Source organism: Macrobrachium nipponense, chromosome 2 (assembly GCF_015104395.2).
Source record: "Macrobrachium nipponense isolate FS-2020 chromosome 2, ASM1510439v2, whole genome shotgun sequence".
NCBI classification, from domain to species: Eukaryota; Metazoa; Arthropoda; class Malacostraca; order Decapoda; family Palaemonidae; genus Macrobrachium; species Macrobrachium nipponense.
In genome coordinates this window covers 31,249,541-31,277,085 of record NC_087201.1, presented here as the reverse complement: position 1 = coordinate 31,277,085, position 27,545 = coordinate 31,249,541, and the positions used below count along the sequence as shown (strand labels likewise).

Sequence of the window (27,545 nt, the reverse complement as noted above, 5' to 3'; positions counted from 1 at the left end):
AAACGGCTGAACTTCCAAATTAAGCAACGAAGTTATGTCATGTGAACTCATGTTAGGGAGGAAATTATTGCATCATAGATCAGTTTTGCCACTAACCAAAAAGACTAAACTCCAACTTGTGTACTGTATTTAAATATGTATATTGGTACATGCATTAACTGCCTGATGACCTTTTCAAACATTTCTGGTGCTACATAGCAAATACTATCAAACACCTTAGTAACAAACTTTGTGCCTGTGTCAACAGAGTAACAAACTCCGTGCGTACATTCATAAAATAAGATACCATCATAAATACAATACTTATGCTGAGTAACTTATAGTAGCAAAACAAACCCACATACTTAACTGTACCCCCTAAAAAGGTAATACTACAGAATAGTTCCGCACGGACTGCAAGGAACGTAACCGCGGATACGACATCCACTAGGCATTGGGGCGTCCAATGTATTTCGCAGTGTTTAGTACTGGCCCCTGGGGGTTAATTACAGTCGTCCGAATAAATATTACTTAAAATTCTTGTTCAGGAGGTAAAACTGGATAGACAACCGCAACTGCCATTGTCTAGGCCGCCGCGGAATACTCAGTTTCAGTTTGAATACTCAGTTTGAATACTCTAACGCAGACTTCACGCTTAAAACTTTTAATTTGGGCAAAACCACCTTTCTGAATATTGACCAAAATTTTCCCGAGTTACCCTAACCACTGCATACCAAGACGCCAGACCTGTATATAATTTTTTTAATGATGAATATTGCCGTTTGATGGCATAAACCTTAATTCCCTTAAACCATAGAGAGATTCTGCAAATTTCACTGAGTGGGAGCTAACCAAACTCATGTAAAACACCTAATACCTATCTGAACTTACAAAGAAACTAAGCAACAGATTAAGTCTATTCTTAACACCTGAAAGAAAGTTTTATTTATTTATTTTTTTTCATAACCACCCAAGAACCTGCATAGTAGGTCTTACGACCTACCAAGCAGTACTTGGGGGCTCCTCCATCCCTCTAGGGGCGCCGCCCCTAAAAGGGTGGAGGATAAGTACACTATATACAATTCGAAGTTATTTACAATAAAAGAGAATGTGACAAAACTAAAAAAAAGTAAAATACAATAATGCGAATATACGACCCAAAAAATTACAAAAATCCAAACCGTAAATTTATAAAATTCTTAAAATTTAAAACTTAAAAAAATGGTAGATTTATGACAATTCATGACAAAAGCAAATATATGTCAAAGCAAATTTATGAAACTTTGCGAAAAAAAATTTACTACAATGTCAAAACTAAACTACTAAAAATATACCTCCAGCATCCCTGTACGTTGCTAGAGAGAGAAACATTATCATGCGTGAAGTTCTACCGCTAGAACAGGAACTCAAAAGTCAACACTTACCAATAACAACCTAGAAATAAAAAAATAAAAATCTTTAGACAAGTGCGTAACTCACGTCAGGTCTAAGGTAAACACCCACAAAATAAGTTATGACGACTGCCAATGATTTTTAAGAGACTAAACACGCAGCAATACTCGAAAATCCCCTTAACATATATACAATATTTAGGAATAATACAATAGAGTTCCAGTATTACCTTGAAGAAGCCCGTGGTTGATTATAACTTGAACGAAATGGCAACAATCGATGGATTTCTCAGGCACCAACTGTAGGCTAATCGCGTGATAAACGGTTTTTTCGTAAACACTTCACAGCAGGACCAATTACGATACGACGAATTGAATACGCCACTCCTCAGTAAAAAATAAATAAATAAAGATCTCTTAGCATACTTCTGTTAAATGACTACTGCCCAGAACTATATTACAGTCTAGACTCAGTCAGAGACCGTAGGTTCTTATGTCCGAACTTCCGAAGTCCGAACTTAGACTGATATCGTCATTACCAAGGACTCTAAAGTCTGAGTTGTAGCAGTCTTGCCTCTTGGAACATGATCGAATGCGAGCTATGGATATCCTTGAAATCACAAAGTTTGCAAGTATTGTTTTTATTTCTTACTCCCTTCTTTTACTTGCCTTTCGTGGAAGTTTAAAATATAGCACATGATGAATAGTCTCTCCTGGACGTAACTCGTAATTCATTGAAGGGCTGGCGAATGATTTGCAGCTTAAGCCTGTCGCATATTTCCTTTGATTTTGATGATATAACTTTGAATTCGCGTGGATACTTTCATGATATAAAATGAAACATTCTATATATACACGTATCTGAAGTAGATTTAATTTATCGTCTGCCAGCACAGAAATCGAATAGCACCATATTTAGCAGTATTAGCTGTATTCTGGTTTACAAGAAGCAAGCAAGCGAGAGGGTCAGATCACAACCACAGCTACAACCCCCCCTCCCCTTACCCAACCCGCATTATTTTCGACTGAGTTATTAAAATAGCCGTTCGTACTGGATAATCGTAAGCAGTGTGCCCCTACGGTTGGACGCTGTTCAGACCAATGTCTAAGGATTATTTACGTTTTAGCCTGCCTGGAACTGGACGTCTTTCAGACTGAGGCTATCGCGATGGCGATTGCTATGACCCTAACAGCATATGATGTGATATAGCCTAGTAAATGCTTTCATCTCGTTTAGTTAAGCATGTATGAAATAAAACAAGAAAGATCTTAAGTGCGATAGTTACAGTACAGGGTGTCCATAAAGTCTCAGTACCATTCTGAGCAATAAGTACTTGTAATGGTACTGGGACTTTATGGACACCCTGTATGACAATGGAACCCCCTGCGGCAACTCCAGCGGCCCCCCCCCCCCCCCTTCTTCTTTCCCTCCGCTCTTTTTTTTTTTCTTTTCCTAAATATCAGGAGTAAAATTTTGTACAGTAATGCAGGAGCAATAGGATTTTATTCTTATATAAATTAATTTCTTTAGATCTTAAAATTTTATATACACTGAGGCTATGCACCAAGATTTTTTTTTTTCAAGACACCAGGCATACACTTTGATATATCGTAAAAGTAGCAGGATTATTGTATAGCATCTTTTTAAAGTTTAAAATCTCATGCTCTAGCTCATGCACTAATATTATTATTATTATTATTTTATTAACATCATTTGGGAAGGGCCTTCTCTAAGGTCAGTATTACTGAATATATAATACCACCAGTTTCTACAGCATTTAACGTGTATGATCTTTTTAAGTCCTATGACCTTTTCATCAGCGATTAGCTGATATATTAAGTATCCTAAGGTCATATAACATGTTTTGTTGCACACACACTTGGTACCTATAAACTACAGGCAGTCCCCAGGTTACAGGGGGGTTCCGATCTTGAGACGCGTCGTAAGCCGAAAATCGTCGTAAACCGGAACATCGTAAAAAATCCTAAGAAAACCTTACTTTTAATGCTTTAGGTGCATTGAAAACTATATAAACTGCGTTCTTATTGCATTTTTCATCAAAAAAACCTTCAAATGTTGATTATTTTGCATTTTTGGTGTCATATTTCAACTGCCAGATGAGCATTGTAGGCGTCGTAACCCTGGAACATGCGTCGTAACCCTGGAAATAATGTCTGGTGAATATAATTGAGAAGAGTCTTAACCTTGGAACATCGTAAGCCGAACCCGTTGTAACCCGGGGACTGCCTATTGCGTTTTGCCACCCTGTGCAGATAGAATTAGAAATGAAAAGCTTACATTTCCTTGAGAAGAAGTAACTTAACCTGTGATATTAACACAGTTTCTTACCAACCATACTCTCGATCAACCAGTATTTCAATTTTTTAAATGTTTTCCTAAATACTATTTTCCTTGAAACAATAAACATGGACATCATTCATTCACATCTCAGTCGTGTCTGACCTTGGTCTAGCCACAGAGCACCACGCAGTGGATCAGGGGATGTGCAGGCGTCAATGAAGAGGATGATGCCTCTTGTCATATTTGACTATTGTACATGAGAAGCCTCGCCAAGCTTTCATCAGATCTTAGCTGTCAGTCAAAACCTTGAGCACCTACAACAGTTTCATGCTGCAAAGCCCATTCAATATAGACGTTACCCCTCAGTTTGTAAGAAAGGTAACACATTTGCAGTGATGGTTCAGCCATTTTCCTGAAATTATCTGAGGTTAATCTACAGACAATCTTTTATCCTTGTGCTCTGGCTTCTCCAATTCCACCCCCTCCATTGGCATCCTAAGCGGACACACTCATAGTTGAAAACTCTAGTTCATTGTCCTAGCAAGCACTGTTTAGGAATTAGCAGCACATTTCACTACCATGTGTGGTTTAAACTGCTTAGATGAGGATAGGTAAATGTTGCTGTCCCTTAAAAAAACAACTTAAATTATTCAAAAAGTAGTTCCAAGTTGGTTAGCTTTGGAAGTATTAGCCATCTCTCTAAAACTCTTCCCAACAGATATTACTATTTAAATGAAATAACCACACTGGATCTCATTCTCTCACACACAAACATCTTGAAGAGAGTTGTTCTGGCGTTATTATTTTGATGCAAAACTCGTATCCTTCAGGGTGCCGTCTTCTACAGTCTGCATCAGACTTACTTCTGTCTGATTACTGATGCTTGTGGCATGAAAAAAGTAGACTTATTTGTAGCAACTAAGGGGAACTCCCACCAAAATTCACTGAAACATGATGCTAAAGAACATCTTCCAAATTCAGGAAATTACTTACTTTTTCATAAGCAATCGTATCTTTCTAAAACAGACTATATTAGGTCCCTGCACTTTTATTAGTCCTTCATTTCAAAAGTTTGACGATGGACATTTTGCTCGTATGAGATCCATAACAGGATGCGAGGTTTGTGGGAGTGTCACAATTAGTTGCCCAACTATTTTCTCGCATACCTGGGTCTCCTCAGTACTAGAACTTAAAGCAGCACACTCAGAAGTTACATACAACTTCTCAAGGGAGCTCCTTTACCGCAGCTCTCTTTGTTTATCTCATTTAAAACCAACTCTTAACCTGTCCTTCATAGGATGTCCAGTCTGAATTCCAACTAGCGATGTGAAATGCCTAGCCACACAGCAAGCCTTCAGCCCACGTACCTAACCAAGTGATCCTATTTTTTTCTCCTAGATTCCCCACAGGAATGTGTGATCTATTTATTCAATCTTCCTGTAAGGATATAGAGTTTCCGCAGTCAGTGAGATTATACTTTCTTGCAGGTCCTTCCCACGGGATATCTCTCAAATCACAGCCTCTATGCAACCCTCTTTATGATCTGCTTAGAAAGCCTGTAGAAAAATAGCCAAGTCTAGCATGTCACCCGACGTAGATATTTAGCTCTCGTAAGGTAACGGTTTGTACCGAAGACCTCTTACATATGTCACGTGCCAAATCCCTCACCTGACCTGTCACTGAAAGCTTATAAAAGAAAAACTGACATACAAAGCAGAGGCAGTTGAAGTTTACATTTTAGTGTATGCCCACCTGATTTTAAAACTGACAAGAAGGTAGAAAGTAACTCAAAGACCGTAGTTTGAGAACGAACTTTCGGCTAATACCGGTTTAACTATATGCAGCACTAACGGGCACGACTAGTGAGTCAATAACAACTTCTATTTAACTTGTTTGCAAAGCCTCTGCGATAAGTTACAGACGTATGCTTTACTGTGGTGTGAAGCACCCTAGATTAGTTATACAGGCTGTGATATAGCCGCACTTTTCACCTTTACACAAAAGTTGTGTAAACCTTAAAAAAAAACTATTGTATTAATGCACATTGTTTCATGAAATGCATGGCGAGTTTCAATATATCTGGAATTTTATTTCAATAAGGATGAATACTTGTGTTAATAGATGAACACTTCCGAATTATTTCTTTATTATTATTCTTATTATTATAACACTTTAGAACACTTCAACCAAGTTTCTCTAAACTTTGATAACCACAGTTGTTGTAATGTCTATACACTGAACATAACTTCTTTCCTAGTGTCATTGGAAACAGTTTTTCTACAATGAATATTTCTACCTATTAAAAAACTTCTCCTGAAGTATTCTGTCAGGTATAGAGAAGTACATTAATTTTATTTGATCAACAAAACCTGGAAGAAAATTGCCATACAAAAGGAGGATGCCCACACCTCTAGCAAAGCCGTGTTTTCTTCTCCGGGGACTGTGAACAAATTCCAGAACATGGATTTTGATTTGACTTGGAGAGTAAACCATCATACTCCCCTTGACCCTTGTTATAATTTCCCTGGAAGCTGAGAGAAGTAGAGAGCGAGCAAGAGTGTTGATGGCACTCCTCCTCCATGGAACAGTAATCTGCTTCCACCTTGGCATTTGGGTTAACGCATAATGTTGCCGAGGAATGGCATGTGCCCGTTTTTCCATTGACCGAATTCACGCACACACGAGCTGAATGGACGTCATCTTCCCACCCAGACTGCTCGCAGTCAATGACAACACGAGGGATACGAATACTGTTGACTCTCTTTGGCGTCGGAGACCGTGGACGCATTTTCTCTCTGAGTGACAAGAAGGACGCTCTTTTACTGCACCGGCTGTGCCTGGGATGAGCGTCTTCGTTGCATTTTGAAAAATACGTAGTTCCTGTTAGCTTGAAACTGCCAAACTTTGTTACAAGTAAATACCTAAAAGACTTGGATAATGCATGGGCCTTACTACTCTTCGACTTCTTCGGTTTCTTCGTTTTATGGGGAGGGCTTCCATGAGGTCCTATGACCACGGAAGGTACACTGGGGGTAGTTTCAAGCTGACTAGAGGTGAAAGTAGTCACGTGAGGCTTCTTTGGTGAACGCCTCTCTAAACTTCCCCCGAAATAGTACTGTTCTAATTTCAGAGTTGCATCTTGAGCTATAAGCCTTCCTGTTTCGAAGTGCGCATCACCCCCTCCAAGTTGTATATCATTCCCGTCATGAATTGAAGTCTTTGGATGAGCTTCCAAACTCCTATGATCCGATGCATTCTCGGTCCCTGTTTCAGGAGCTAAACTCCTCCTTTTACGAGGTGGCTTTGGAGGTGGCGTTTTCTTCTTACGGGCGGTTTCTGTATTCGAAACCGAAGGTGGCTTTGGAGGTGGGCTCCTCTTCTTTCGATGGCACGCTTTATTCAAAATGACAGGACTGTTGGCAGGTGCTGGAGGTATGTCCATGTTGTCATCATGACAAATAGATTGCACATTAGATGATGGGTGGTAACTGGGGAGCTTTGAATTACCTGGACGTTGAACATCTACTTCCTCATAAATGGGACTCTGTTTCACATAATATGGAGGGAATTCCTTCCCACTGCAATTCATTTCTCTTACGCCATCATCTGGTTTCTCAAGCGTATTCTTTGGTCTCTGTATGGAAGCTGGTATAAGATGTCTAAGGTGACTACTATTTTCTGCTAAAATTCCCTGTTGTGTCTCGGGGCTTGATAACGGTGACTGGCGCATGGACTCAGTTTTCTCTGTAACATTATCACATGAATAACCATTCGTTTTCAAAGAGCATTTTTGATCTGGAATCTTATCACAACCTCTCGTCAAGCTGTTGACAGTGTGATACTCATTAGAATGTGCCTCCTGTGAAACAGTTACCATAGCTGCTTGAATGGCACCATCTTTCATGTTTACACGGCTCCCTAGCCCACGTGTAGGACTAGGCTTTCGAGAAGGGCTAACACTCTTAGGACAAAGTTCACGAGGAGGACTGCTTTCCTTGTGGGAGTAAGTTATGCTCTTAATGGGAGGGGTGGTTAGTAGTGAAGTAGGATTTCTAATGTTGGGAGGAGTATATCTCGTCTCTGGGAAACCATGGTTTGCATGGACTGAGTTTTTAAACGTCTGATTATCTGCCTGAACCGACGATTCAACTGTACGGTCACTCTTGGTGTCCAGTGAAGATGGCACAACTTTGTTATTAAGATTCAAATCATCCACTCCTTCAGCGTTACCACAATCGTCATCTCCTGTACCTTTAATATTTTCATTTTGGGTTTTACTAAAATCACTAACATGTGAAATGTTTCCTGAATGTTCATTACCTCGCGAGCAAAGAAGGTGATTGTCTGCTTCATGATTTATAGACACATCATTGCCATAGTACTGTCCCATAGAGGGCTTATTCTTTCTTCCCGGTCCAGTTTTAAACATTCCTTGGTCCATTTTTGTCGAAAATGAAACGTTTGACTTCAACATGGAGCGCAATACCGAGGTGCTGGAGGAAGTTTTCAGTTTGGACTTTTCTGCTGTTAAAATAACCCTGGCAGCGGCGCCAGTCGATTTGCGAGGGAGCGTTGCATACTTCTTCAAAACGGGACCCAGATTATTGATACTGATTAAATAAGAATTCACTTCAGTCGTCCCTGGTTGATCTGGGGGAGCTGGTGCTCTCCTTTTGTTGCTGCATTCTGCAAAGAGAAAAATTAAAATCCTTAAGAACATAACTTTTTAAACTATCAATGAACAAGTATGAACGACCAACTTGTAATTTGCATATAAACCTTTAATGTTCACACAAGAAACTTTATTATAATCTGAAATAAATCTAGCTTTCCTACTCCGTTGCCAGCTCCGAAATGAGTTATATAACATTAATTCACTGTTTCACTATCTTTGGTTTTACGAACTACAGCCCTCCACAGGCGGACCCTCGTAAGTTTTCAAAATAAGGTGCTTCTTATATTTCATCATTACCGTTCATGGTTAACGTTAACAAGTCTATCACGGAATTAAACTTCGCCTGAAGAAACCACAACGATCATCAAAAGGTATAGTCACTCATATAAGTTCATGGATGTCTCCCGGCATAAAGCTGAATGCCACCAACCCCTTTCTGGACGACGGGTCCGTATAGTGACTTTAGACCGGTGGTTGAACATTGGCCAATTTTGCACTCCGACACCTGTCATCCAGAAAGGGGCGAGATGGAAATCTCTCTCAAACACCCGGAGACATCACTAAACTCCTATGAGTGACTAGACTTACTAGCGTCGCAGGAGGGGTAGACGAACAAATCTCTCTCTCTGACTACTGGCGGAGGGAGGTCTCGTTGGCTGCGAAAGAGGTGGAGGAATCGGCCCTCGAAGTTGTCTTCCGTCGAACTCATTTCAGTCGTTCGTTTAACGATTCAATCTGAAATAATGGCAGATTAGCATTGAGCTTTAAAAGGATATCAAAGCAGTTTCTGATGCAGGAAACTTAATTACAAGCACGTCCATTTCAACATACCTTTTCGCTATTTCAGTGTTATTAACTCATTGAAAATTCAAGTGTCGTGTTCTGATAAAGTTGACTGTGACAAAATTTAAGAGAAGGAAAAAATGCAAATTCAGCACCGAGTACGGTCGTATCAAAATATTGTTATATTCCTCACTGAAGTAATAATAGATTCAGGGTAAGTCACAAAAATGGTTTAACAAAAAGTTTCCTTGTCAGTCAATAACCGAGTTCACGATCACTTGACTTAAAGTAAAAGAAGTATATTTTATTCCTACCGAACATGGTTTTCTTTGTCCACTTCTACTTCTAAATGTAAGTGGAAGTCAGAAGGAAAAACAGAAGGGATTGAAAGGTCAGGAGAGAGAGAGAGAGAGAGAGAGAGAGAGAGAGAGAGAGAGAGAGAGAGAGAGAGAGCGAGAGAGAGAAGAGAGAGAGAGACGAGAGGAGAAGAGAGAGAGAGAGAGAGAGAGAGAGAGAGAGACATTTTGAATTCCCACCGTATTTGGTTTTCTTAATCTGCTTCTAAATGGAAGTGGCGTGCAGGAGAAACCAGAGAGAGATTCGGGAGGTTGGGTACAATAATCATACAAATTCTTCCATGAAATTCTTATAAAAAACGTGTCTCATTGCAAAGTTTGTTAGGCACCAATAATATTTCATAGCAATAAACAAATCACAAGTTTAACTGGGTAACCTACATGCGCAGAATAAAGTTAAATTTAAACTGGCGGAAGTAGTGAAAGACATTTATTGGCCAGTGAGGCTGCTCAGTTCACGCTGGCTGCCAGGAATAGAGGGTCTTTTCATTTCTCATGTCCATCAGCGTAACTTACACAGATCGATTTTCACACGCCTACGCAGCAAAGTAGTTGCGTGACTGCGGTTATCACCGTCCTGCTTCCACCTCATCTCTCAGACCTACGACTGTCATAATCACAGTTTCACACTTTCACTAATCCTCTTTTTAAATGCTTACTTACATGCGTACGAGATCTCCCTTAGACAAAGTTGGCAACTTGGCTGGGGGACGGTGATAATAGACAGAATTCGACCAGTTCGCGTTTCTCCCAAGATGTAACAAAGTACTGGCGACCTTTCTCTTGAAAAAAGCGAGACGCCACATCTTAAAAACTAGCCTTTGATTTTTCTTGAAAATACTTAACCGAACCTAAGATAGGGGCATCGAACAAAAATCGGGACTGGTGCAATGTTAGCATACATCTCAGGAATTTGCGACCCATACAGCAAACTCGAGTTACTCGATAGGCATAAAACTCGATTTAAGATAGAGAAAACTTTGCAATATTACACTAGCAACTAGAAATATGTTATAAACAGAAAAGTCTTATTTCTCTATTCGGTATATTATCCAGAAGTAATGGGTTGTTAGGTAACTCTGACAAAGACTTCCGTGTCATACTGGGAATTCGGCGGCAAAGAATCTACTCGTTCGTTACTTTCAGACACATTCGTTCCATATGATGCGCATTCTCACGGCCTCTTGTCTCGGAAAAATCCTTGTATAATAGGAGATGCTTCTATCAGAAATCACGTTGCAATGGATAACTTATTTAATCTTTATGCAATGCTGTTGAGGAATAGCATAAGATTTCCCAACGGTATTCACAGAACAGGAGATTGACAGACTTTTCTTGGGAAAGCTTGACACTGATATTTGGGTAAATGCAGATAAAGAATAATCCATTCTCAGAGGAGAAATTGCTACCTCTTATAAACTCCTGAGCTACCTAAATTAAGGTCGTGTGTGACAAGAGTCACGAGGGGCTAAATCATGCATAAAGGTATGCAATGTGGGGGACAAACAAGTGATAATTATGATAGTTGCCGTCTCTTTAACCTGTCTACGTATTTAGTAATCACCATCATTAACTACCAATTGTGATAGAGGGACATTACATAGTTATAGATATATAGATTTTAGGCATAATGCCAAGTGCTGGGGTAACTAAGGACATTCAGCGCTGAAACGGAAACTGACAATGAAAAAGTTTGAAAGATTAACAGGATGAAAACCTCAAAGCAGTTGCACTATAAATCCATTATTAGGAGAGGGACAGTAAGAGAGGAGAAAGAATATGAACGGAGATACAGTAAAAGGAATGAAAGTAGTTGCAGCTAGGGGCCGAAGGGACGTTGCAAAGAACCTTGAGTAACTCCTACATTGCACCGACAGCCACTGTATGATGCACGGCCCATGAAATCTCAGCCACGGCCCAGTGGTGGCCTGTCTTCCAGCGTTCCCAGATGCACGAACATGGATACCTTTAACCTAATAAAAAAAATCTACTGAGGCTAGAGGGTTGCAATTTGGTATGTTTGATTATTGGAGGGTGGATGATCATCATACCAATTTGCAGCCCTCTAGCCTCAGTACCTTTTAAGATCTGAGGGCGGACGGACAGACAAAACCGTCACAAGTTCTATTTTACAGAAAACTAAAAACAAAAGGAACTTTTTTTTCCATAAAAAGCAATGACCTTGACAAAACACCAAGATGAAAATTAGTGGTGGATATCGAAATAGGATTGATTTCATATAACAAATAGTGTATAATAATGAAAGCCATTTTAAACCCGGAAACTTATAATTTTACTTTTTCATAGCACGTAGGATCTGCATTGCCAGCAAGAACTAATGGAACCTCATCCATGGATGACAATCTCAAAAATGGCAAAAAAAGCTTTATAAACTCCAAAATAATCAAGTCCTGCAGTAATAAAACAAATATTAAAATAATGCTAAAACGAACACTCCAGAAGTCATTTTATTTAATATCGAAAAAATTAAGAGGAATTAAATCAAAATTCAGTGAGGCTTTTTCTATAATAACAGGCTAAAAAACATAAAATAAAACTGAAAAGGTCTTGAGAAGGAACTCACTTGGTAAAAACAGAACTCAAGATTAATAAAACTTAACTGACAAAAAATTTAGAAAACCACTATTTTACAAAAACTTGCTAAAATAAAAGCATAAACAACTTACCAAAGTACAATCTATCCCAATTTACTAACAGCTAAGTTATAGTTTATTTCAACTAAAGAACCTCTTCAAAAAAAGAGAAAATCATCAGATAAGCAACTTGAACAACACCTTCCAGCTCACAATACATTTCTACCTTTGGAAATGTAATAGCTATGAAAGCATACAATAGCAGATTGCTACAAAATCCGACATTGATAAAGCCCCAGGCAATAAACATCATGCATGCAAAATATGATAAGGGTTGAAGAAGTATTGCAAAAATGAAATTGAACGACGAATAATGGAACGGTTAAAATACCTGACAGCCATAGTCCCCGATGGAATAACCATAAACACCGTACCGGCAGCATTTTTATGTCCTTCACCAACCAGCTTCGCATACATCAACAATAGCCAACTTTTCTACGTTCACTGTCCGAGGAGAACATGACTGGCGAATTTTTCTTTCACACGCTTTTCGAAATGTCTTACGATTTCTTAAAATGAAAGTTAAGCGCACGAACAAATCTTGCCTGTATACGAATACGAGCTACAGCAAATGCGTGTACACCTCAGACCAATGGAAACGATGTACTGGAAGATCTAGTATTTGCATGAGTGCCTACGGACGAGAGATACAATGACCGATGGCGACGCCATGCGTGAAGCTTCGGTGTATCGAGACAAAATACTCTCTTGTATGAGTGAAAAGAATATCGTTTAGATGAAGGTATCATGACGGTGAGGATGCTGTATTATGACAGTTCAAAACAAAATTGAGTAATCTATTAGTTTACTGCTGTAAGTTGAATATTTTTTTCGTAAGCAACTAATGAAATACTACCATCAAGTTCATTCCTAGACTTATCTTCAGGATTCATAATTCGTAACAGGAAATAATGTTGCTTCTTATATTTTTTATAATTGTCTCTTTGCTTTTTCTCGTCATTATTGATTAATCTATTAGTTTACTGCTTTAAGTAGAATATTTTTTTCGTGAGCAACTAATGAAATACTACCATCAAATTCATTCCTAGACTTATCTTAAGGATTCATCATTCGTAACAGGAAACAATGCTGCTTCTTATACATTTCATAATTGTCTAGTAGTGTTTTCTCGTCATTATCGTAGCTCCTGCAGAATAGGAGTCTCTAGTTTTTTTGTTTTATTTTACTTTGATCTCCGCTTCAGGCGATATTTTGTCGTACAGTCTTGCCGCGCAATGTTCAAATACTCTCTCGCCCGACTTACAATTTGTTTCTTGGTTCAAATAGCCTATATATGCTTCACTTGCATATCTGACTACAATATTCGTTCATAGGTCTAGTGCTCTAAAGACTGTAAGAAGAGTTTTGTGTTCTATTCTTGCTTTTATGCGATCTCCGTAATTGTTAGAATGCAGAGTTTTGGAAATCATGCCGAACCTGAATGACAATTTAGATAGGGTAAAACATCAAAGCAGGCCACGCAGGCCAGCTACCATCATGCAAGCCACCCTCCGAAAAAGTACATTATAACGCGTCCTGACACCCGAGATGGGCATCAGTCGCGACTTGTTGTTGGTGAGAAACGGAGCTAAAGACCTCTACTCTCCTTTTCGAAGTAGTATTTTCCCCAAAGTTAGAAATTAAGGCCAAATTTTAAGATTTAAAACAGATTTAAACAGAGGGTACTGAAAATGGCGCCACGGCAGTGGAAATCTCACCCAAAACGCTTTTAGAAATTTTTTACTTACAACTAAAAATGTTTCGAAGATTGACGCCATCTCGATGTTTACGGAGTAGCTTGTGTCAATAAACTAACCATTTCCTGTGATAAATCCGCACACACTTGTACCCACAGACGCTGGAGCACTTTTATCACACAACAATCGAAACACGATTTCTCATCAACAACAAGCCAGGCGTAAACAGCTGGTTGGGGTTAAGAAGATGACGAGAAGCGTTCCTCTTGGCTAATTCTTTTTAAATAAGTAGTAAAACATCAATATTTTACATATTTATGATGATTAATTTGAAAATATTCGTTATTGAAAAAGTAACTCGCCTCTGACTCAAATTTAAGTAATTATTTTTCTGAATTAGAACGTTCTTTCAAGTTCTGTATTATGACGTCACGACATCTTGACTTTCGTACCTATTGTAAATAATTGCTATACTCAACTGTCATTGCAGAACAGTTTACCAGTTATTCGTGCAGATTGTTATCAGCTATACATGTAATTGTTATAATCGTAATGCGCATATATATATCTTTATTATTTACTTTTTGGATATATGAAGATGTTTTACTGGTGGATTATCGCCGTAGTGTGACGCAATTGTTTTCGGTCCATGGCCTCTGTCTGTTTTCGCACCATAAGAAATTATGGGGCCGAATTTGCAATGACCAGAAAGTCGTTAAAAGAGGAAAGTTAGCATTGAGGGGCATATGTTTTTTTGACTGAGAAAAATACAAATTTATTCAATAGCTAGCTTGTAAAAAATACTTGGTTATAAAAACTTGATTGACAACTAAGCAGCATGTCTACTATGGGTTTCAGAGACAGTGCAAGCACGTTTTTGGGCAATACCTATTTCTGTAACGAACACTCGTAACAGAACGAGATTTTGCTATAGTGCATTACACCCAGTGCCGTAATTTATAAGGGTATCGTGAATCACTAATCGTAAAGAATAACGACACTTGTCCTTGTACCAAGAGACAAAAACTCCATTATGCAGAAATGGGATACGAACACGCGTATAAAGCTCCACCTACCCTCTCCCCCCCCACCCCCCCCCACCCCCCCTCACTCCACCGCCATCCCTTTTCTTCTTCGTTCCTCCGCCTTCCTTTCTCTCTCTCTCTGTTGCCATTCGGTATGTGTTGACCCTCCAAACTGGGTATAAGACTACACACAAAACGTTGAAATTGGTGAAATTAGGCTATGTATTGGAAGTATATATACATAAATATTAAAGCAATTTTATCATTATTGCATTACTATGACAACTAGAATTCATGGAAACAGTTTATAATAATGGAACGGCGTATGTGTGAAGCCTCCACTAATGTGGCAACGATGATTTTGCCATTCTTAGCATGCAAACATTAAAGCATGCAAACATTAAAGGTTACATTTATTTCTGGCATACGATTATTTAAGAAATTCAAAATACTAATAAAGACTGAAATCAATGAAAAGTGCTAGCAAAACAAAAAAGCAAAAAAAAAAAAACGTAGTCGTTCCTCTATGCACTTTTCCGTATTCGTTCCTCTATGGTTTTCGGCAGCCAGATGTACGAAAACGTTAGAAACATTTGATTTTATCTACGTTAGAAATATCTGTAATTTTTCGGGGTAATTTGGTTGCTAAAAAGGATAATATACATGAATTAAATCAAAATTTTTAAATAACAATGTAAATTTAAACTAAATAACGAGTAAAGTAAACAGTTTAGGGAATAAAACTTTGCAGTTTCGTCGTCTGTCGTCGTCTGTCGTCGTCTGCTGTTTGTAATTGTGTTTATGGCGCGCGCGCTTAGAAACCAGGAACAGCAACGGGTTTAAAGTGCAATGTGGAGTGAACTGAGACCAAAATGTGTATAATAACAATCAAATAAGCACTGTGGAGTTTCAGTTGTGATGGCAGTAAGGATAAAAAACCGCCGAGTACAAGGTAAGAAATGAATTCAGTTCCAACCATAACCCCGGGAATAACAAGTTTCATACTTTCACTAATATAGGCAACAAAATGTTGTTTTATTGTGCTGATTACAACTGCAAATCTTGAGTAAGATCAATAAACGTTACATACATACGCTAACATTGTTCAAATGAGTGCTGGGAAGGCTGGGAAAGATGGTGTCCGTCACTGATGAGAACCGTCCATGAAAAACGTAGCCGCCATATTGGATTTCAAAACTGCCTTGAAAACATATTTTACGAAGAGCTCACATGCTTATTTTAGTTCGTATGGGCTTTCATATATCACAATATGTTGACGAAAACTTCAGTCTTTTAAATGGTATGCTTAGAGTTGCAATTGTATTCATGTTTCACCAATTAAATATCGAGTGAATAAGACCCGTCCACCGTGATGAGGGTTGGCCTGAACTGATGTTTCCCCCTAGTTAACTCTGATAACTTAAATCTTGAAAAAAAAAAAAAAAAGGTAAAATTACAGTTTCAACCATTATGGGAAAACTGGAATAAAATATATTTGTTGCATCAGAAATAATGTAGTTCCAACGGATTTAACATTTATTTTGACTGCAAACCATCCGATTTAGAGATTTACTATGTAATTGGAGTTAAAAAAAAAAAAAAAAAAAAAAAAAAAAAGTTTTTTTCCAGAAAAAGGTAAATGTCCAGGAGAAGGCCGCACCCGTTTTTCAAGTATTAACGACGAAAAACGGCAAAAAAACGACCAGATTGGTGTTGCACATCGCATAGAAACATGAGGAAATTAATAAAAAAGAAACAGTTACTCTTACACACAAAATCTAAGCATAAAACCTACTACTACTTCAATTATGGGGGATCCCAGTGGGAAACGTGGGAAACGGGTTTTTGGGTGGGGGGAGGAGGAGAAAAGTGATTTTCGGGGCACTACCGAACCTAATACACCCACCTAACCTTACCTAGGGCCCTGTACCCCTACCTAGGCCTAACGGAGGGGGGCTCCGCCCCCCTGCGACCCCCCCTTAAGCCACAGTGATTTTCGGGGCACTACCGAACCTAATACAACCACCTAACCTTACCTAGGGCCCTGTACCCCTACCTAGGCCTAGCGGGGGGGCTCCGCCGCCCTGCGACCCCCCCTTAAGGCCACTACCTAACATCCATCAAACCAAATCCAAAGTGATGGTACTGCTGTATACATCGTTATACTACCACCATTATAATATACTCTATAAATTAATGAAGCTTACCTTAAACTGTTGGTTGATAAAAATGTGCTGCTGCTTTGAGGGAAAACGTGAAAGCCGTTGCAAGGTTCCCTGACATGCAACTTAAAGTAGGAAGTGGCCAGGTACCCGACGACCACATTGCACTTCAAACGCACAATCGGTAGGAAATCGAAGGTCTGTCAAAATTAATGCCAGAAGGGCCAGCCACTACCTCTGCCATAGGTACAGGAAGACAAAATGCCGTTTTTTGCTTCATTATTCGAGTATTCAGTCAAACAAGGATACCAGTGGACACTAGACAGGTAACTTTTTATTACTCCGCTGAAATGCTAGTGAAACTTAGTTTTCGACTCAAGTCATTCGTAATTGGTTATGAAACCCATGACGTCATAACGATGTCACACCTCTCAGCCAATAATGAGTAACTGGAACTGCTTTTGTTTGCGTAAGAAAGTAAGTTAGAGGGCTCATTAAAAGTAAACATTACCGTAGAGGAAACACCTCTCCCGACTTAGGAAAAATTCGAGGTAAAAACTTAATCTTTTTTTTTTTCTCTGTAAGTATGCATTAGCGACAATAATGTATTGAGAAGAAGTGTTTTGTTATCACGTGCTTTACTCGGGAAAAATATCAATATAATAGATTTCCCATAATGGTTGAAACTGTAATAATACCAAAAAAAAGGTAAAAAAATGTGCCGAAGTTTCTTCGTGCAATCGAATTTTCTGCACAGCGAATGTTGTGGCCTGTGTTGTTGAGAACTATAGCTGTGCTATGCGTTCAATCATGGCTAACTTTAACTTTAAATAAAAGAACAACTACCGAGATTAGAGGGCTGCAATTTGGTACGTTGACGATTGGTGTGTGGATGATCAACATACTAATTTGCAGCCCTCTAGCCTCAGTAGTTTTTAAGATCCGAGGGCGGACACAAAAAGTGCGGACGGACAGACAAAGCCATCTCGCCAATATTGTATTTATTATATTCATTTGCATCAGGTCCCTATTTACAGAAATAAGTATGTCTACTAAGATCCCTTAAACAAGTACCATTTTCATTTCAAAATTTCCAGTTAAAAAAAAATTTATATTATTTTTTTTTATATACATATATAATACATATATATATATATATATATATATATATGATATATATATATTATATATATATTATATATACAATTACACACACACATATATATATATATATATAAATCAAAGAGATCTTGAAAAATAGTGCGTTCGCTAGTCTAGACATGAACCTTTGTACTGCATAGTGATGCTATGACATTTTTTTTTCTGTTGAAGCACAATTTTGTCTACAAAACAACAGTTGAATAACAATTACAGCGTTGTATAATGCGTTAACGGAAAAGGTACATTTTCTTATACCAGAAATCTAATATAAACAACTGCAATACCTACAGTTTTCATTCTTATGGACTCTAACGATTATAAGGTCAGATTAATAACATTACCTGCACATGGAGAGTTCGAAGAAACCTACAGCCGGTGGTGTATGTACCGTGATATAGAAGTGAAATTGATGCCAGTATAAATTCGCAGCAGTTTTATCAACTGTTAGCAAAACAAGACTGACAGCTTTAGAAACACTGAACCCTGGGCTGCTGTGGTTCAGCACTACGTCAGCAGCTGACGAAGCACCCGATAAATGAGGGTCAACTAGTTCCAAGGCCCTTAGGATGCGAACCATCCACGGACGAATTCATTTACAATTGCCTCATTTTCTTTCTTACAGTTTTCTCAGGCGAGCTAAACAATACGTAAGATTGGCAGTTTTCCATAACTGTGCATTTATGACTTTGCCCGACGCTGATTTCAGGAGTGTTTTATAAAACCACGTAAAAAGTTAAGTAAGTCACAGAACAATCGGAAGCCTATATAATATTTGGCGATATGCGGGTGCTCATTGATACAGTTCCTGTTTGCGCTTATCGAGCGACCCATATTTTCTGTTGATTGTTTACTTGTTAGTTTATTAGATGTAAGAAACCGCAGTAGTCACTAGCTTCTATTTTTAGTGACAGAGAGAGAGAGAGAGAGAGAGAGAGAGATAGTCACTAGCTACTAATTTCAGTGACACACAGAGAGAGAGAGAGAGAGAGAGAGAGAGACTCGAGCAGACTGTGACGCAAAGCGCATATAGAACGTACTGAATACAGAACTCAGTCGAATTAAAGATCTGCGGAAATCATTAGCTAAAAACTGAGATGCAATTATGTATTACCATCCAATTTTTTCTTTCAAAATCAATCCGTTCAAAAATATCCCAGAGATAATCGAGCAGCACCTTTATAAATGTGTTCAAAGATTTGATAAACCACTAAATTATAATCACAGTCAACGATAGTTCAGCGATTCCTGTACAGAAATTGAATATATTAGGACTGAAAAGAAGACATTCTAGACAACTGATTTATTCATTTTACATCCGTCGACATATATTGTTTCGATATTCCCCCCCGTGGGCGTATATGAGACTCTTACCTTTTGTATTAGCTTTTGTATCTAACCTTTGATAACTTGGATAATATTTAGCGATAACATCAAGAGCTACCTGATATGAACTCATAATATATGTATAGGTATAGGTTTATATTATATATAATATATTTATTATATTAATTAAATAATATATATATAGATATATATATATATATAATTATTATTATATATATATATATATATATATATATATATATATATATATATATGAATAACTTGATCATGAAGTGATGCTATGTATAAATAAAGGTTTTTTGCCACGAAGGAAAAAATGAAAAAAGCGAGATAGCCGAGTACTTTCGTCCTGTTCGGACCCTTCAGTAAAGGGTCCGAACAGGACCGAAAGTACTCGGCTATCTATCTTTCTTATTTTTTCCTTCGTGGCTAAATAGCTATATATATATATATATATATATATATATATATATATATAATATATATATATATATATATTAAACAATATTAAATCCAACATAAGCTTAAAAACTATTTCACACTGTAGAATCTCATTGAAATATCAAAGAAGTACTTAAAAGTACATTTTACTAAAATACCATCTCTCGATACCAAATGGCAACACCGCCCCTAGCTTCAAAAAGGGGGGAAACCATTTAATTAAACTCCGTTGAATCAAATAGCTCAGTTCAGTAGTTTGAATAAATACCTTTAAATACCTCCCTGAGAATGAATGGTTTAAATCACTCCCCTCCCCCTCATTCAATCGTGCGTCAACGAACACCTGGATCTTCGGAACCTCATCGGGGCATTTAAATCGCGCCCCGGGTTCACTGTAACGGGGTTCTTGGTTGGCGGGAATTTTAAGACCGCCTTTATGTGTTTAAGGCGCCAAGAGAAACGGTGATTCTGATCGTGGTGATTTCGTTATTTATTCTTCATTTAATTTAGGAAGTAAAATATCTTCTTTCGTCTCTTATGCTATTATTCTTAAGGTTATTATTGCGAAATTTTATTTGCAATTTCATTATATAATTCCTAGATGCTGCATCCAAGTTAGACTGTGTGAGTTAATATGGAAAAATTAATGTTTTTTTCCATTTTTTAATATCCAGTTTTTAAGAGCATTTGCAAAAAGCATGAACAACATTACTTTGCATCCTGTATATACTTTACTTAAAGTAGTGTCAGGCAGATGAATGCGACTGGAGTTGCGACCTTGCTAAGAAAAATTTCCTCCATCTTTGATTTCTTTTGTCCTGTGACTGATAATTCTGTCTAGAACTCAGTGCTCTAAATAAACATGTTAATCAAAACCTCACCAACCGTTACTTCCTTTTTAGGGTAAATGGCTGACTGTCATTCACTTTTCCCGGCAATGCTGGGTTGGTCAGCTGATATATATATATATATCTATATATATAATATATAATATATAATATTATATATATATAAAATGGTTTTTTGCCACGAAGGAAAAAATGAAAAGCGAGATAGCCAGCACTTTTGGTCTATTGCGACACTTTACTAGACCGAAGTGCTTGGCTATCTCGCTTTTCAGTTTTTTCCTTCGCGGCAAAAAACCTTTATTTATACATAGCATCACGTTTTATGTACTTCTTGGTCAATTTATTCATATTCATATATATATATATATATATATATATATATATATATATATATACATGATTCACCTACTCTAGCCCCTTTAACTTACATAATTTTCACCTTTTTACTTTTTATGTCATAATTATATCATGCATGCAAACACATTATTCTTTCATTTCGTTTACAATTCAAGATCTAAACTTCACCTCATACATTTCCATGTTGAGCCAACTTTCCTGTATGGAATTTATGAACCTTGACCAGTCTAAAGTCGTAGATGAAAGTAATAATGGTTCCATTGCATATTGAGTTTGTGATGCATGTCTGGGTTAGGAGTTAAAAAAGAAAAAACAATGCTCTCAAGTTTCTTCTGCGCAATCGAGTTTTCTGTACATGAAACTTTCAGCCACGGCCTGATGGTGGCCTGTGTTGTTGGCACCTATAGCGGTGCCAGAATCACAATCATGGCTAACTTTAACCTTAAATAGAATAAAACTACTGAGGCTAGAGGGCTGAAATTGGCTATGGTTGATGATTGGAGGTTGGATGATCAGCATACCAATTTGCAGCCCTGTAGCCTCTGTAGTTTTTAAGATCCGAGGCCGGACAGAAAAAGTGCGGACGGACAGACAAATGGCCATCTCAGTAGTTTTCTTTTACAAAAAAAATAAAAAGATAAAAAACAGATTTCCAAAAGCTCCCTCGAAGTAGTTTGGTCACTAGACAAAACTGAGCTGTAATTATGTTCAAGAGAATAATTGTGAACGATGTAACTACACAATTTTTTAGCTGAAAGAGGGTAAATTTTATCTTAATAATCTGTTAATTCGAGCCTTCCTGAAAATACAATATCTAAAAGACTCTTCTACTCTCTTGAGCTATTTTTATGACAATAATAAGTCTTGATATTCACACTCAATCATAAAAGACAGCTGTACGAAGGTCAATCAGAATTTTCCAACCTCATTAAGAATTCATTTCTCGTCAATTTCATCGCGAGAGATAAACTATGCATGGTTACTTGCTTTGAGAAACGGATATTGGCGACCAGAAATGCACTTTTGATAAAAGAGAGCTTCTATTCGACTGAAAAACAAGAATGAGAATATACACAAATATAAACCAGCTGAGCCAAAATGTGGGTAACTCGAAGTCTTCAGAGAAAAATTATGAAGGCAGAGAACTTCACGATTACCATATAGAAAGGACTGCTACGATCTCCACCCCAAAATGGGGGAAGTAAACGAACGTGAAAGAGCACGTGAATGCACCTTTAAAACGTATAGCTACAGCAGCTCTCTCGCGCACGTACTGTCCGTACAGGCACGAGGCAATGCGCACGTGATGCCATTGTGCTCATCGGAAGAGAGCATACATCCTCTCGAGGTGCTCTCAGTGGATCGTCTCTTACGTAAATACTACTGAGTTCCAGAACAAAAGCCAGTCTACAGGAGCGTGTCACTCTAGGAAGAGGAGAGGAGTGACGGCTGGAAACACTTAACTAGAACAGTCGATAGTCAGCACTTTAGCCAAACTCTTTTATGCTGCTTTTTCCGTCACATTCAAATCACAAATCTACGCTGATAGATTAAGACAAAAAATCTATCGCATGTAAAGTTGATTACCAAGATACACCATCCTCACCCGGAAATCAAACAAAATAGAAAAAAAAAAAGACAAGCAAAGCTTTTGTGACAGTAAGTTATGAGAAATCTTCGATGCAAAGCATCTTATCGTGGATACGATTATACCAGATCTATGAAGGGATGACGGAAATGAGATAGAATCTTCTGTTTACCATACCCAACGGAATAGCAAATGAATAAAAAATATCCTTTCCTAAAATTGCTGTATCTGGAACTCGACGCGAAACACCTTTTCCAGACCTTTTTAGGCTCTTCCGTAGGGCTTTTCTACCCTCACAAGAACAAGAACAATAACAACAAAAGCAACAACAGCAACAAATTAGTTTGTGTAGGCTCACTCCCCGAGCAAGCGAAAATGTGAATATGTGCAACATAGAAATGTCCAGACTCGCTGCGTGCAAAGAACGACGGCAAAGTGAAGCTCTATTAAAACCCTTTGTCAAATAATACATAATCTCAATTTTTGACAATTTTCTCCTGAATTTAAAAAAAGAAATCGTAAACCGTGAAAGCATGATAATTTTCAAATGCAAGATGCTTCACGCGTGCGTACATGTAATACACAAACACCACGTATTATAGAAAGAAACCTGTGTATGTGTGTGTGTGTGTGTGCGTGTGTGTATGTGTGTGTGTGAGTGGGTGTGTGTGCCAAGTTTTGAAATTTGTGCTGTTTTGTGAGGGTTTGAAAATGAATTCGTATAATCTTTTCTGTGAAATGGACGTATTGCTAAAACTTTGAGTGTTAAAGTATTTTTTTTTTCTATTTCACAAAAATTGTAGATCTCATGAAATAGGGCAAAGCTTCATTAAGAGGATGTTACACTATATGCTAAAGAAGAAGAAGAAGAAGAAGAAGAAGAAGAAGAAGAAGAGGCAACAAAGTCTTGACAACAGTTTGAAGGCGTCAAAAAGCCACGATCAGTGTTTCACTTCGTCCAAACCACTCTCTCTCTCTCTCTCTCTCTCTCTCTTCTCTGCGTATTATATATATATATATATATATATAATATATATATATATATATATATATATATATATATATATATATGTGTGTGTGTGTGTGTGTGTGTGTGTGTGTGAGTGTGTGCATGGAAGTGCGTGTTTGTGTGTATGTGTCTGCACGCGTATATAAAGTTCAGAAAAGTTAGCTTATGAAACTATATTCACTGATTTGAGGGCAGAGGGAAACAAAATAAGGCTGAATAACAAAGTGTGGGCGAAGTTGACGTTATAGTGATTGTTTCTTTGTTGTTAATTAAAACAATCATGAATCATCCACTCGAAATACCATATCGTTTTGCTATCAAAATTGTTCCTGGTCTTTCTTGTGAGAGGAAAGAGAATCATCTCGTCTATCAGGCACAAAGGACTCATGACAAAGAGCTGCTGACCTAGCAAGCGAAAACCATAGCCGAGCGGAGGGGTAATGTTTACCAAGTTTCGACAGGGTCATCATCAGCTGTATTGCCATCGCCCCCCCTCCCCCCCGCCCCCTGACTCGGTGGTTTCTAGCCCAGATGAGCCCTGAGTCCTGACTCCAGTAGTGTTGCACGAACGATTGAAACCAGGCAAGCCATCGTGTTTAACAGCTGGACCCGCTTTTTGGGTTATTGGTGAGTGACTCATCGTAGTATTAGAGACCTTAATATCTAAAGCAGAGGCTGAAATGAGTGAAAATCTAACAGATATAGAATTTGAAAAAGAGTTAATATTTGCGTCACTAGAGGTATTTGAAGTCCATTGTACATGAAAATATTTGGTAAAAGTATAAATTTTCATTTAAAAAAAAATATTCGTGCTCTCGTTTGTCAGTTACCAACGGCGTATTTTTCTGAAGCATAGAAATGATTTTGTGGGTTATAGCGCTAAGAAATGGGACAGATTCGGCGTTACTAAGCAGGACACCAGCAATCGGCAGTCTATTCTTCAGAATCGTGTCAATTTAATTTCTATCGAAAATGAAACTGCTGGAAATCATTTTAGACCTATAACGCATCACCGCGGTAAAGAAAAGAAAATCGCTGGGCGGTAATCAAAAGTAACTTACTATTTGCATCCTTATCGCTACTCAATGCTTTTCATGTCAGTTCTTCTTCTTTTTATTTTACGGATTCGTGCGCTTTACAACCAGGTTGATTCTACTAAAATAAATTAAAGAAAAGTTAATTTCACATTCCTTGATTCATGCGATCCCACATATGGAACTGATTATTTAGTGACGACAAAACCTCCACATTAATCTATCTACGGCGAAGTGGCATTTACTGTTCCTCCACGTAAAAAGCATTACCTTATTTGTATCTAGAATGTTCAAAATGATCTTTTTAGACTTCAGTGATTGTTGGTACGTCTTGTTTCCAATATGTAATTCATTATTTCAATGTGAATTTTGCACGGCAATGCTTTCATTGCTCTAGCTATCTTGCATTTTTTTTTTGCCCGTCAGTTTTGCTATCTGCTTCCTGAGAAACTTTGAAAATGTACTTGTTGATTTTAATATATCTAATATATATATATATTATAGTATATTATATATAAATATATATATATATATACATATATATATATATATACTATAGATATATACTATATTATATATATATATATATATATATATATATATATATATATATTTACACACACATATATATAATATATATTATAATTATATATATATATATATATATATAGATATATATATATATATATATATATATATATATATATATATAATATATGAACAAAGTTACAGCCACGAAGGAAAATTGAAAAACTGGAGGTGCTAAGTACTTTCGTTTTATTATCAAGATAATAAGACGAAAATACTAAGCATCATCGCCAGTGTTTCAATTTTCCTTCGTGGCTATAACTTTGTTCGTATAATCATCAAGTTTTTTTTTTATTTCTTCGTGATTTAAAATCATATATATATATATATATATATATATATATATATATATATATATATATATATGTATAGAGAGAGAGAGAGAGAGAGAGCGTAGATTCTCTCTCTCTCTCTCTCTCTCTCTCTCTCTCTCTCTCTCTCTCTGGACCAGGGGGCAACCCGAACAACATGTAAGGTCTGTAAGGTAAGGCCTCTCTCTCTTTCTCCTTACAGTTCGTTTTTTATTGCTCACGAAAGAATACTTTGCTAAATATTTGTTCATGAAAAAATATCTATCGGTGATCATCTTTCTTACTGTTGGACAATGCCATCACTACATTTACGTCACAAGGTTAAACAGCAGCTCATACGTGTAATGTATTGCAGGGATTAGCTAAAGGACACTTCAATTTCAAAGGAGTTTTGTCTAGACGACCCAAAAAGGAGTTCGTGGTTGACTATGGGTTGCGCCTTAAGTTCAACACCAACAAGGATATCCAGGTAATTTGAGCGGCTTTTGTTTTCATTCAGATTTCCCACTTTTCCAGCTCTGTTCTGCATCATTACATGTTTAATATGTTTGCCATAAGATTTTACATATCTTCAACTATTAAGTCATATTTTCCGGTGTATTTTCATTATGGCTAAAGCTTGTGATAATATAGAGGGAGTTGTGAATAACAACAACGGTTAAAATAAGAACAATGCTATATCAGAAAAGAATGATTAAGTCATGTCTATATAATTAACTGAATGTTCAAGAAAACATTTCATTGGCGTGTGTGAAATTTTAACATTAATTGCCTTCGTAAATCTCTAACACGAAGATCGTGTTTGATCTGAATTGTTGACATATAAGATTCGTCTAATTTTTATGTAAGAAAATCTGCATATTAACCAAATGGATTTTAACATATCTTGGATGGGTGTACATATAGTCTTGCAAGACCATTATAAAGCAGAATTACAGATTGAATTATTCATCGGAAATACATATTAATAGAATTATATATAACTTATTTTTTTCAGGAAACATTCAGTAACAACGATCGACGATACCAACCGCAAAGACAGCGAACAAAATGCAACATTTTATACAAATAACTTCAACCAAGAAACAGAGCAAGCAGCATTCTATTCTTCGGAAACTGAGTGTCAAAACTTCTTTGACTATCAGGCAGTTGAACACAGTGACGTTGATAGCGCGAAAGACACTCCAACTTCAGAGAAAAGGGATGTCTGTGACAGTTTTGAAAAGGGTGAAGAGGACGGCGATTTTGGGCTTACTTTAAAATCCGAATCGTCGATGTCTCGTAGCTCTCTTGATAGTTATCGTACGCGGGGATATGGCATCTCCACGGATGAAAATGCAGATAACCAAAATAACGCTTCGTGGATGTCACCTGATGGAGTACCAACATGGCGTGAGATATATCACCCTAACGCAGAAGCTGACGTTGGTGAAGATTCCTTAGATAGTCAGCAACATCAGTTGCAAGTTTTCGATGGCGAGAAGACAGAGCAAACAGAATGGAACCTTCTCGTTCACAAAAATGTTAGTATCAGCAACCGTGGAATTACCATTGGTGGTATTGCCTGCCAGCTTACAATAGGGCCAGAATTAACTTTATCAGTGTTAGGAAAAGAATTGTTGACAACACAGAATAGTAACGAAACAGATTTGTTTGGATTTTTTCAAAAGTGAATGCCTCAATGTGGTGAAGTAGCTGAAATAAATAAGAAGTATGGGTTATCAAGTATTGCGAATGATTATACTATGATTTTTAACGAATATTTTATTTGGTACTATTTTCCTATATAATCTAATTACTTATACACTAGTAGGTTAATAAAAAGGTATGGCAAAATTTC

At 37.5% G+C, this 27,545-nt stretch overlaps 2 protein-coding genes across 4 annotated transcripts; one reads left to right on the top strand and one right to left on the bottom strand.

The window, feature by feature from the left end:
* Nucleotides 1–5,801: 5,801 nt before the first annotated feature.
* LOC135220508 (uncharacterized) lies at nucleotides 5,802–18,749 on the bottom strand. 3 transcript variants are annotated; one of them, XM_064257654.1, is made up of 3 exons: nucleotides 18,527–18,749; nucleotides 8,936–9,082; nucleotides 5,802–8,358 (listed from the first exon to the last, which is right to left on the bottom strand). In XM_064257654.1, exons 2-3 carry the CDS (start codon nucleotides 9,054–9,056, stop codon nucleotides 6,083–6,085), a joined length of 2,397 nt encoding a protein of 798 aa, XP_064113724.1. In that variant the 5' UTR covers nucleotides 9,057–9,082; nucleotides 18,527–18,749; the 3' UTR covers nucleotides 5,802–6,082. The 3 variants fall into 3 exon arrangements, with proteins under 3 accessions (XP_064113724.1, XP_064113726.1, XP_064113725.1); XM_064257656.1 differs by lacking the exon at nucleotides 18,527–18,749 and adding an exon at nucleotides 17,070–17,196; XM_064257655.1 differs by lacking the exon at nucleotides 18,527–18,749 and adding an exon at nucleotides 12,472–12,745.
* Nucleotides 18,750–24,311: 5,562 nt separating this feature from the next.
* LOC135220506 (uncharacterized) lies at nucleotides 24,312–27,459 on the top strand. The gene is made up of 3 exons (XM_064257652.1): nucleotides 24,312–24,399; nucleotides 26,061–26,174; nucleotides 26,703–27,459. The coding sequence occupies exons 2-3, from the start codon at nucleotides 26,134–26,136 to the stop codon at nucleotides 27,376–27,378; spliced, it is 717 nt and encodes a 238-aa protein (XP_064113722.1). The 5' UTR covers nucleotides 24,312–24,399; nucleotides 26,061–26,133; the 3' UTR covers nucleotides 27,379–27,459.
* The last annotated feature ends 86 nt before the right edge of the window (nucleotides 27,460–27,545 follow it).